This window comes from Hylobates moloch, unplaced genomic scaffold (assembly GCF_009828535.3).
Source record: "Hylobates moloch isolate HMO894 unplaced genomic scaffold, HMol_V3 SCAFFOLD_19, whole genome shotgun sequence".
Lineage (NCBI taxonomy): Eukaryota > Metazoa > Chordata > Mammalia > Primates > Hylobatidae > Hylobates > Hylobates moloch.
Window position 1 is genome coordinate 78,495,681 of NW_026652294.1, and position 13,073 is coordinate 78,508,753.

General features: G+C 40.8%; 1 protein-coding gene across 1 annotated transcript in view; it reads right to left on the reverse strand.

The window, feature by feature from the left end:
* The window catches only part of DOCK8 (dedicator of cytokinesis 8), a 237,257-nt gene that overhangs the window by 180,574 nt on the left and 43,610 nt on the right, over positions 1-13,073 (reverse strand). Inside the window, exon 2 of the mRNA XM_058431159.1 lies at positions 7,284-7,386. Coding sequence (XP_058287142.1) covers positions 7,284-7,386 — 103 coding nt within the window. The remainder of the gene's footprint in view (positions 1-7,283; positions 7,387-13,073) is intronic.

Below are 13,073 nucleotides of genomic sequence, written 5' to 3' on the forward strand. Positions count from 1 at the left end.
TTTCCTGAGTTACCGTGACATCTTCCTAACTGCCCTCCCTCGTCCAGTCTATTTTCCACACTGCAGCCAGAGGGATCGTCATAAAAACTCAAATGGTTCCACGCCTAATCTCAATGCTCACAGCAGCTTCTGGTCTTAGAGTAGGAGCCAGTGTTCTACAGTCTCTGAGGCCTGTGACCCAGCCCTGCTTTGTCTATGACTGCATTTCCTACTGCCCACTCTGTTCAGGCCTCATTCTGCTTCCTTGCTGTTTCTGGAGCATGTCACTTACTGAAGTCTTGGGGACTTTGCACTTACTGTTCCTTCTGACTGGAATATTTTTCCTTCAGATATCCATCAAGTTCATTCAGAATTCTGCCCAAGTGTCTCCTTTCCAGATAGAGGACTTCACAGATGACCCAATCTAAAAGCATCTATTCTGGGTCACGATTTCATTCTTCAAAGCCCTCGATACTCCCTGATACAATCGACATTTTCTATTTGTCTGTGTCTTTCCCTCATTCTGAAAGGCAAACTCCATGAGGATAGGCCCTCTATCGTATTCACTGTTGTATCTTCAATCTCACTGCTGTGCCAGCAGTTCCTGACACAGAGACCCAATATATATTTCTCAAATGAATGAGTAAGCTCTCTACTATCTTTAAACGAAGCTGAAGGCAGTAAAGTTCTTCTAGCTTCTGTGATATCAAAGTTCTGTACTTTATGGACTAAACAATTTCCTGCTTCCACCAACAACAATCTACCACTGACGCCACTAAGAGGGAGATGCTGACATGCCACCATGGGCATCACTCTAGTTTCACCAAGGCTGAGTTGATTCCTCTGCTGCACGATGACAATAAAGAAATGCCTGCTCTGTGTAGGGAATGACTGCCACTCTTTTATTTTATCTTCCATTGTGAATTTGCATGAAAATTATCTTGAGATTTTCATTTTCCATCATGCCCCTTCCAGTGCAATCAATGAAACCTAAGAATAGCCCAACTCCTTGAAAGATGAAGTGCGAAAGAACAATAGAATCAGAAGAATAAAAGAGGACCATATTTATCAGGCAATTAACCATTTAAGTCATCCTGAGCTGTAAAATAAAAAAGGTTGCTTTATTGCACAGAAGCCTATACACATAACAAAAATAAATGCCTTCTAAGCTATGAGACTTTTTTAAAAATAAACGTTACATATACAAACATGCCATGTAACCATGGTGTTTGGTACATATCCAGGATGTGGCTTTTTACATGCTTTTCTTCAGTCAGAGCCGTTATGCTCCAGCTAATTCATTCCATTTCACTTCAAAACTTTTCTCACTTTTAAAAATAGGATTTTTCCATCCATAAAATACGTAGCTTAAGGTTATTAACCACCTATACAATGTCTCAAATCCTTCTTGCTTCCTTAGGGCATAGATCCTAACTCTTTCTTCTCTTGTCCCCTCCCCTCCCCTCCCCTCCTTTCCTCTGGGACAGGGTCTCCTACTCTTCTCTTGTACGTTACTCTTCCTCCCCTCCCCTCCCCTCCCCTCCCCTCCCTTCCCTTCTCTCTTCTCTTCTCTCCCTTTCTCTTCTCTCTCTTTCTCTTTTCTTTTCTGAGACAGGGTCTCACTCTGTTGCCCAGGCTACAGTACTATGGCTCAATCATGGCTCACTGCAGCCTCCAATTCCTGAGTTCAAGTGATCCTTCTGCCTCAGCCTCCCAAGTAGCTGGGACTAAAGGTATGTGCCACCATGCCTGGCTAATTTTTTTTTTTAAACTTTGTTGTAGAGATGAGTTCTCACTACGTTGCCTAGGCTGGCCTTGAACTCTTGGCTTCAAGCTATCCTCCTGCCTCTGCCTCTCAAATTGCTGGGATTACATACAGCCATGAACCATTGTGCCTGCCTTTGAACAATCAGAAAATAGGCCGGGTGTAATGACTCATGCCTCTAATCCCAGCACTTTGGGAGGCCTGGGCAGGCAGATCACTGAAGCTCAGGAGTTCAAGACCAGCCTGGGCAACATGGAGAAACTCTGTCTCTACAAAAAAAATACAAAAATTAGCCAGGCGCAATGGTGTGCCTGTGGTCCCAGTTACTTGGGAGGCTGAGGCAGGAGAATCCCTTGAGCCTGGGAAGCGGAGGTTGTAGTGAGCCGAGATTGCACCACTGCACTCCAGCCTGAGCAACAGACTGAGGCCCTGTCTCTAAATAAATAAATAAATAAATAAATGAAAAGACAATAGTATATTACAGTTCCATTTTAACAGAGGTACTGATTATAGACTTGTTAGCCTAAATAGGTGGCTGCCACCAGAGGGGTCTCTGGTTAATCTATTCACACAGCTGTGGCAATAGCGAACGCCAAAGCCAGTGGGCGAGTCTACACACAGGGTTATTTACTAGCTACAGCTGCCTTCTAGCCCTGGTCGCAAAGGATTTTGGTGGGAGTGTCAAATACACCTGCAACAAGTTTATCATCACATCTAGAAAACCAACTTCAAATGAGGGATCCCCTTCATACTAAAAAATGCAAAACTCAAAAATATTTTATCTGCTTCAAAAATGTTTATACACACAGTCATCAGACCTGACATTTATAGTTTTTAAAACCTCCAATAAAACAAAAAGAAAAATCAACATCAAACATACACCCTTCCTCTCATCTGATTTATCAGATTTATGACAGAAGCCACTGTATTTTCTAAGGATCTATCTGTAGGGTGAGTAAGTGGTATTTGCTTCCTACACCTTCTGAAACTCAAAGTGCACAGGCCAAAATAAGTGTTACCCTTCTTTATATTTTCTCCCCTATTTGGAATACTTCTACCTTTAAAGTTCTTTAAATGGGCCGAGCACAGTGGCTCAAGCCTGTAATCCCAGCACTTTGGGAGGCCGAGGCGGGCAGATCACCTGAAGTCAGAAGTTCGAGACCAGCCTGGCCAACACGGCGACACCCCCGTCTCTACTAAAAATACAAAAATTAGCCAGGCATAGCGGCGAGTGCCTGTAATCCCAGCTACTCAGGATGCTAAGTCAGGAGAATCACTTGAACCCAGGAGGCAGAGGTTGCAGAGAGCCGAGATCACACCACTGCACTCCAGCCTGGGTGACAGAGGGAGATTCCGCTTCAACAACAACCACAACAACAACAAAAAACTAGGCCGGGCGCGGTGGCTCACGCCTGTAATCCCAGCACTTTGGGAGGCCAAGGCGGGTGGATTGCTTGAGGTCAGGAGTTCGTGACCAGCCTGGCCAACATGGTGAAACCCTGTCTCTACTAAAAATACAAAAATTAGCCAGTTGTAGTGGTGCACGCCTGTATTCCTGGCTACTAGGGAGGCTGAGGCAGGAGAATAGCTTGGACCTGGGAGGCAGGGGTTGCAGTGAGCCAAGATCGCGCCACTGCACTCCAGCCTGGGCGACAGAGCAAGACTCCATCTCAAAAAATACATTAAAAATTTAAATAAATAAATAACAAAGTTCTTTAAATGATTCTCAACCTGGGCTTCAAGTTAAAGTCCCCAGGGAACTTTAAAATACTGATGCTTGGTCCCCACCCCCAGGAATTCTGATCGAATTGTCCCTAGATAATTTGAATGTCCAGTGAGGGCTGAGAACGCTTTCTCTAAGTCTTCTCGGCCTTCTCAATCAAGCCTTTGCCTCCTATTACATCATGTATCCTTTTCTCTTCGAAACACCTGCCACTTTCGAAGCCCGTATACTCTATATTACCTGTTCTCCCAAATGGATCATAAAGCCCTTCAGAGCTGAAGTCACCTTTTATTCATGATCTTCTTTTAATCTCCCACAGTGTCTCCATAGTGCCAAATCATAAGAGGGAAATATTAGCCAATATATACAAAGGACCTATTATATAATTCTATATTCCCTAGTAGGGACAGCATTATTATGCCAATTTTACAAATGAAGAAACTGAAGTCTTCAGAGAGATTAAGTGGCTTGTCACAAATTATATGACTAATAAATGACAACTGTACTTCATCCCAGATTCACCTGACTCCAAGCTCTTCACTCTTGCAAAACAGCAACAACAAAGACGTGTAAATGATCAGGTTCTAAATAACTTGACTTCAATTAAATGCTTTTTAAAATTAAACAACCATTTGTATCAGCAAGTGGGCCATTGAAATAGTGGTTGTAAAAATAAAGGTAAGAGAAACGAAGGTCAGAACGCACTTGGTCTTATTTTACGATTAGCCAAAATAATGCAATGAAAACCTACGGCTTCTCATTTTAAGGAAAGTTTTCTGAAACAGCTTTAGGTTGAGAGTCTTTAGATGACCTTTGCCTTCCTGGGAATGAATCTTACCGACATGTTCCATTATCTTTCCATGAAAAGAAATATTTTTTTAAAGGTAAAAGGAAATCACCATGTAAGTTGATGATTTCTTTTGGGGAACCTTCATTCGGGACGATAACTCAAGGGGAAGAACAGCCACTTCATTCTGACATTACAACACGATACCAGGTAAACATTACAGAGATGGGATTTCCTAAGTAGACTATTCATCTAAAAAAAAAAAAAGAAAAGAAAGAAAAGAAAAAAAAAAAGAATTCAATCCTCTGGGCTTCCACATGCCTCCGTTGTCCAGGTAGAAGGAACAAGGGCCATATACTGAAGTTGAAGTCAAGAGATGGGAAAAGAGATTCAGAAAAGTAAAGCGGAGTAACTGGGAGTAATATATTTTAAAGGATATTCACATGCAAATAGAACCAAGACTAAATGATGACAGGTAGGAATACGTGATTCTTGCATAATTTAACAATTTTACTTATTGTTGCTATTTTCTTGATATCTTCTCTTAGAAAATGGACAGCTAAGCCACATGTTAACTTCACCACCCAGCTAATGCAGTAATTCATCAAAATTCACTTTCATGGAAACTTACTGAGGAGGCAGCAAACTACCAAACGAATGCTTACAAATATTAAGCATTATTTTCCTTTGTAACTTTACATAAAATAATTTCTCCTGAAAGAAAATTTAAGGCTGTGGCATTAAAGTAAAAGCTGGTGGCCGGGCACGGTGGCTCATGCTTGTAATCCCAGCACTTTGGGAGGCCTAGGCGGGCGGATCACCTGAGATCAGGAGTTAAAGACCAGCCCGACCAACCTGGAGAAACCCTGTCTCTACTCAAAATACAAAATTAGCCAGATGTGATGGCACACGCCTGTAATCCCAGCTACTCGGGAGGCTGAGGCAGGAGAATTGCTTGAATTGGGAGGCAGAGGTTGTGGTGAGCCGAGATGGTGCCATTGCACTCCAGCCTGGGTGACAAGAGCTAAACTCCATCTCAAAAAAAAAAAAACAAAAAAAAAAAGTAAAAGCTGGTATGGAGAGAAAGGGTTAAAGCCTGTTAGCTAAACTTCCTTAGGAGTGATGTCCACACTATTTCCCAAGACAACTACTGCAGAAAGCTGCAGCCTTCAATTACTTTTTAAAAAAGCAAAGCACTAAACCCTCTACCTTGTTTAAAATTTAAAAGTGTATCCAATCTATTTTAAACTAAATTTTGCATATTTTGGAATACAACTTCAGTCAACTAAAAAAAGTTTTTTTTGATTTTCAATTAAATATATATTAGCACAAATTAAACCAAGAAGCATATCTAATTTATCTTGGTGTAAAACTTATCTAATATACCTGAAAAAGGACACAATATGCACAATATGCAATATGGTTTTATTATACTCTGCAATTCTGAAACACAGGAAAAGTACAAATAAAAAGGCCAGTCTAGCAAGCCACTGAAGTCATAAGCAGATTTTCTGAAAAAATGGCATGGAAAGTTACCTCCTGCAGTAAAAGATGCTATAGGTTTTTTAATACTACTCTTTCATTAATGACGCAACACACAAATTATCCTTCTGAAATAACCAGAAATCACTCCAGTAAAACATACCTTTAAAAGATTCACAGTTACCCGGCGTGTAAATTGTTACAGGAGACAAAATGGCGGTTACCGGAAACTGAGTGGAAGGTTACAAAATTTCTAAGAGCAGAAGTGGTTTTGAAGTAATAACTAGAAACAAAAAATAACCTAACTTCTTCAAGATAACCACCAGAACCAGCGAGAGAGTGCTGCTGTGCTGTGTGAGGAAGTGAGTACAGGAGGGCTGGAGGTCTCTCACAAAGGAAGTGAATATTCACTTCTGGTTTTACAAACCATCTCATGTGTCAGATTTATCTCACTTGACACACATCTGGCATTTAGTGCTCAAATAATATAACACATACAGGCACACTCAACAATTGGCATTGATATAAAAATGTAGGCAATCTTCAACTTAAGAGGAAATGTGTTTTAAAAATGAAGGTTTAGGGCCAGGTGCAGTGGCTCACTGTAATCCCAGCACTTTGGGAGGCTGAGGCAGGAGGATGGCTTGAGCCCAGGAGTTCAAGACCAGCCCAGGCAACATAGCGAGACCCCTGTCTCTATAAAAAGTACAAAAATTAGCCAGGGGTCGTGGTATGCGCCTGTAGTCCCGGCTGCTTGGCAGGATGAGGTGGGAGGAGAATCATTTGACCCTGGGAGGTTGAGGTTGCAGTGAGCCGAGATCACACCACTGCATTCCAGGCTGGGTGACAGACTGACACCCTGTCTCAAAAAAAGAAGGTTTGTACATACTGTAACAGGATAGGAAGCTCCAGATAGAGCAAAATTATGGTGACAGAAGTGAATCAGAGATTGTGTGAGTTGGAGGGTGTGGCCTGGGGAGAGGATGGGGAGAGGAGATTGTAAAAGGGCACTGGGGAACGCTTTAGGATAAAGGGAGTGTTCTATATCTTGACCGAGTAAAGGTTAAGAGACTTTAAATTGCCCAAATTCACCAAATTGTACACCTAAAATGTGTGAATTTTATTATATGTAAATTATACTAGCAAGAAAATGATTTTACAAAAAGGAAGTCTGTAACTTGGCATTTCAGATTTTGGAATACACTTTTCCAAAAAAATGCATACTACAAATGGTGGTAAGTTTTCAAGCTAGCCCTTCTCCCCCAAATATGAACCACAATTTGGATGAGACTGAGTCACCTGGAAGCCCACCTAGTCTAGAGACATCAAAACCACAGCTCCCGGAGGTTCTATTATGCACCCTAAGTATGGTTGGCAGAGGGAGAGAGGGATATTGTCTGATGTCCAGACACAGTCACAGAGTTAGGATCTGGTGACTGGAGAATGTGAGGTGATGGTAGGAAGATCTAAGGAACAGGAGGCAAACACATACCCTGGGCACTTTTGCACTTGACCAATCACTAAGTAAACCTGGAACTCATACTTACTAGTTGAAGAGAGGGGAAGCCAGAGGTACTTATGCTCTGTCGATGGTACTGGCCAAGGTTTGGTGGGAGAGTAAACTGTTTCCTTATTTCCGCTGAAGAATACCTTGGATTAAAATAGAAAAATCTAAATGAAATGATTATTTTAAGAAATCATCACAATTTTAGATGCAATCTTTGATATCATGTTATAAAACGTAGGTCTTGGCTGGGCGATGAGCAGAACTGACTAAGATACCCTCAGTGGCCTGTTAGTGGACATTGCAGTTTTTGTCTGATAATATACAACCTTGAGAAGTTCACAGAGGCCATGATGCCTGCAGTCAGGGTCCTGCCCAATACTGGAAGGATGATGACAGAAGGAGAACTTCGAGGCCCAAGAAACAGATCCAGGGCATTTGACTCCTTCTCCCCCAGCCATTTAGAGTTTTCTCTATGTGAGGATGTCTGGTCTCTGACTAGAATCCTTTAAATCCTGAGCTGCCATTTTGATCCAGCCATTCTCATTTCAAGCAGCTGAACCCTTTAGGCTGACTGGCTGCTACAACAGAGAACACCAGAGAACTGTTATATGAATACTTCTACCTCCCTGTAGGCACCTTCAATGCTACAGCAATTCCCAGTGATTGTATTTTTTCCAAACTGCTCCTAGTGGAGTGATCCTTTGCATCACCCATGTGGACAATGCTCAGCCAACACTTTAGGGAGCCACACACGTGAGAGGAAGTTGTTCCCCACTGTCTACTCACACCTGCTGGCATGTGACTGCTGGCCAGTGATACCCCAGCTTACGAACAGGTTGACTTCTGAGCACTTATCTGTTAGCCATTTGTTTGGAACTCAGAGCACGTTTTCTCATTACATCACTGTGTTGGTGGTTGGATTCTCAGGCCAGTTCACAAAAGTGTATTTAAACCACAATGAGGCCAAAACATACAATACCAATACCACTACTGAATATAATTAGAAACTAACATAGATTACTGAGGATCAAACGAGGTCATATATTTTAAACATGCTTTGTATCCAACAAGGGTATATATAAATTTTTAAACCTTATAACTTTAAATGTAATACTTAAATATTACAAATGAAGCTTATTATGTTTTCTCTGTGAAAACGTGTGCTAGGGCATACTTATTAACTACCCCGCATGATGAGGTTTCCTACATGGTTTGCTTTGCTCCCAACCTTGGCAATGAGTTACACCTAGAGAGGCAGGAAACTGGGCTTCTGTCCCAACTTTGGCATCTATTCTCCCTCAGGAGCACCCTAGTTTCCTTTCAAGATGCCAACACTCATGCTGTGCACTGTCTAGGCAGAAACACAAATCAAAAGAGTGGGCACATAACTCACGGCAGGACAAGTATCTCTCTTTCCCAGGATTCTGAATGACAAATGGAGAGAAGATTGGAAGAATAAGGCTGGAGCACATTCATCCTAGTGGTGGCCCGTTACAGGATGAGGCAAGGAAGTGTGAAACACCAGAGGAAGCTGTAGCGGTAGGGACAAATTGTGCTCCTTAATTTTCTACAGCATTTTCTTTATTTAATTTTTTAAAAGTATAAGGAAATACTAGGATAGGAAGTAAGTATTCTACTAGCCGTGAGGGAAATGCAGATCAAACCACAATGAGATGCCATTTCACAACCACTAGGCTGGCTATAACAAGAAAGACGGGCAATAACAACTCTTTGCAAGGATGTGGAGAAACTGGACCACGCATATGCTGTTGGTAGGAATATAAAATGGTGCAGCCATTTTGGAAAGCCATCTGGCAGTTCCTGAAAAATTTAAACAGAGCTCCCATGTATCCCAGCAATTCTACTCAAAGGTATTTACCCAGGAGAAATGAAAACATACTTCTGGCAGCGTGTGGTGGCTCACACCTGTAATCCCAGCATTTTGGGGGGCTGAGGTGGGCAGATCAGTTGAGGTCAGGAGTTCATGACCAGGCTGGCCAACATGGTGAAACCCCATCTCTACTAAAAATACAAAAAAATTAGCCAGATGTGGTGGCATGTGCCTGTAATCCCAGCTACTTGGGAGGCTGAGGCATGAGAATCGCTTGAACCTGAGAGGCGGAGGTTACAGTGAGCTGAGATTGCTCCACTGCACTCCAGCCTGGGCGACGGAGCAAGACTCTGTTGCCAAAAAAAAAAAAAAAAAAAAAGACAACCACACTTCCCCACAAAAACTTACACATGAATGTTCATAGCAGCCTTATTCATAAAGGCCAAAAAATGGAAAAAAATCAAATGTCCATCAACTGACGAATGACTTAACAAAAAGTTGCATATCCACACAATGGAAAATTACTCAGCAATAAAAAGGAAGACAGTACATATACACACCACAACATAAACGAACCTTGGAAACATTATCCTAAGTGAAATAAGCTAAACCAAAAGACCACATGTTCTATGATTCCTTATATGAAATGCCCAGAATCGCAAAATCTATAGAGACAGAAAGTAGATTTGTGGTCACCTAAGGTTGGGGATATTGTAGAGAAATGGAGAGTGGCTGCTAATGAGTTTCGGGTTTCTGTTTGGAGTAATGAAAATGTTCTGAAATGGATTGTAGTGATGACTGTGAATACATTAAAAATCACTGAACTGTACACATGGGTGAATTTTGTAGTATATAAATTATATCTAAATAGATAGAGATAGATAGGTGTATGTGTAAATATTCTACAGAGACAAAAGTGAAGGCAAAAAATTAGTGGGACAACTAGGAATGAAAGGATAACCTCAGATTTTGTCTCCAAGTGCTTGACAGACTGATTTTAATTATAAGTTGGACAGTCACCAATTTTTAAAAAATCAGCAGATTAGACCACTGTCCAAAACAAAAGGTCTGCATTGCATGAGCAACAATGTCTCTTGTGTTTGGCGCCATAGGACTCAAACCAACACTGCAATCATTTATTTGCTTACTTGAAACGAGGATCGTAAGCCATGGAGGGCCAACACAACCAAGCCAAAGCCCTTTTCTGTGATCAAGCTGACCTTTTTACAGATAAGACTGACTTCTCCTGAGACTGCTGCCTCCAGGTCTTCCCCCAAGAGCTCTCAAATAACATGTCTTAGTTTCACGGCCATTCTGAAACTTGTCCTATTATAGACCAGAGTGGTCTATCTGAAATAAGAATATCTGAAAATGTTCAGGAAGGAAAGTGGCACTGTGAGAGGATCAAAGAGGCAGGAAGGACAGGGTTTTGCTTTCATTTTGAAGCAAGATCTGTTGTCCTATGTCAAAACTCCAGTATTTTTGTCATCATGAAATCAGAATGTTCCTGTTCTCTAGCCCTTCTTAAAGGGTCAACTGGTATTTCTGTTCCAGTCCTCCATATACAAGTTTCCTAATTCAGAACTATACAACTAGTCTTCTTCCTTGACACTTTGAGCCTAACCCAATACCTAATAGCACTCGTATTTTCTCTCCCTACAGAACCAATTATACAGAAGGCACTTAAACCTGTCACTTCAAAACTGTCAAATATGAACGAATGGTTTGTCCTTAAAATGAAAATAGTGAATCATTCCACGTGGAAAAGAATTGCTTCATATCATTTGAAGAACTTCAAACTAAAATATCTCTAGTGAGGCCCTACATACATATTAAGCTAGCACAGATAGGCTGGAATGATAAAATTTCATGTTGGTCAAGCTGTGGGAAAACCAGCATGCCTCACACCCCTGGTAGGGTTGTATTTTGGCTCTGTGTGTCTGGAAAGTAATACCGTAATATGCAACCAGAACTATAAAACTGCTGTTACTCTTTTATCTAACTATCTCGCTTTGGGAAATACACAGCATGGAATTCATACAAACAAAAATATAATTTTGAGCAGAAATGAACATAAGAACTCTGTATATGATAGCATGATAGCAAATAATTGGAAATAACCAAAGCATCCCACATTGGAAAGAACACTGAACAAATAATAGTATAAAATATATGGGATATCATTTTTCCATTTAAAATGTCAAAAATATAAATTAGGTTGACCCATGGAAACCTGCATACGAAGTAAGCTACAGTAAAAAATAGTAAGAGCAACTAAATACAAACACACAACAATATAACAATATACGTGCAAATATACTACAAGTATCAGAAATCCTTTCCATAGTCACAAAGTAGTTTAATAACTACCTCATTCAGGTCTGTCTCCTGTGAAGTTATGTAAGTTTATAATTTAAAAAAAAATCTATATGGCTGGGCACAGTGGCTCACGTCTGTAATCCCAACACTTTGGGAGGCCAAAGCAGGTGGATCACTTGAGCTCAGGAGTTCGAGACCAGCCTGGGTAACATGGTGAAACCCAGTCTCTACAAAAAATACAAAAATTAGTATGGTATGTTGGTGTGTGCCTGTAGTCCCAGCTACTCGGGGGGCTGAGGTGGGAGGATTGCTTGAGCCTGGGAGCTTGAGGCTACAGTGAACTGTGTTCATGCCTGCTGCACTCCAGCTTGGGTGACAAAGTGAGACCCTGTCTCAAAACAAAAACAAAAACAAACAAACAAATTGCATATATATAAAATAGTGTGCAGACACAACATACTACTTGGGATGTTTAGAAGTTATGTAAATGTCAGCTATTAAGTTTCCTAATATGGAACTTCAGTCCCAAAAGAACATACAGCACCCCAATGTCCAAATCAACCTTCTTCATCTCTACTCTGGTCCTAGTGAAGGGGGACATCTGTCTCCACAAAAAGGAACACAGCCTAAGCAGGTGTTTGCACAGGTTCCATTTCCAGCAGGCACTGTGTGTGGGTTTTATTTTCCTCTACATTTGATTCTCAGACCAAATTTGACATGTCCAAGATAAGTTTCATGATGTTAGATTTATATCATGATAATATTTCCTTAATGAGCTAAGATACCCTTCTTCTAGGGAACTCAAAATAGTTTATAAACATTATCTTCTTTATTTTCCCGGAAGGGAGCCTTGGGATTTATTTAAAATGTCAATACCCATTGTGACTAAGGAGTCAGAATGGTGCTGATGGATTGGTGGTAAGGAGTGGGTAAAAAAGCTCTATGGTTTTTTCAGATCAGCAGATAATTATGATATACAATTGGGACTACAAACCGCAACTAATCATAGAGTAGAGCTTGCAAAGTGTGGCTGCTGGATCATTTGCATTAAGTCAACAGCTACTTAGATAAAAATTCAAATTCCTGGACCCACCCCAGTCCTGTATTAGCATCTCTTGTGGTATGGCCTGGAAAACTGTATTTTAAGTCAGCAATTCCAGATGATTTTTAAGTGCAATAAAGCATAAGATTCACTGAAAGTGCAAGACTGTGAAGGAATGGTTGGTTCATTCATTCATTCATTCATTCATTCCACATTGAGAACACACAAATTGCTGGGCTCTCTGTTGCTGCTCCTGGGAAGCCTGATCCAGTGGGTAGGTGGGAGGAGGGCAGATGAATAATTTAATACTTATAATATAATATGGTAAGTATTCTATTACAGGAATATGCACAGTTCCTTGTGAGCAAAGAGGAAGGAGTTTCTAATTCTGCCTAGGAATGTTTAGGGAGCTTTTAAAACAAGATTTCTGAGCCAGATTTTGAGAAAAAAATTAGTAAAAGAAGTTTTGATGGAGAAGACAATGCACTTTAAACTTTTAAATCATTTCATGATATGTAGACATCAGTTTTTCTCATTCTCACTTTAAGTATTTTAAACATCATGCTGCCTCATTTCTTTATAAAATATCTGTCTAGAAGAATAAAGGAAAAAAATGAAAACTCATTGACAGAGTCCTG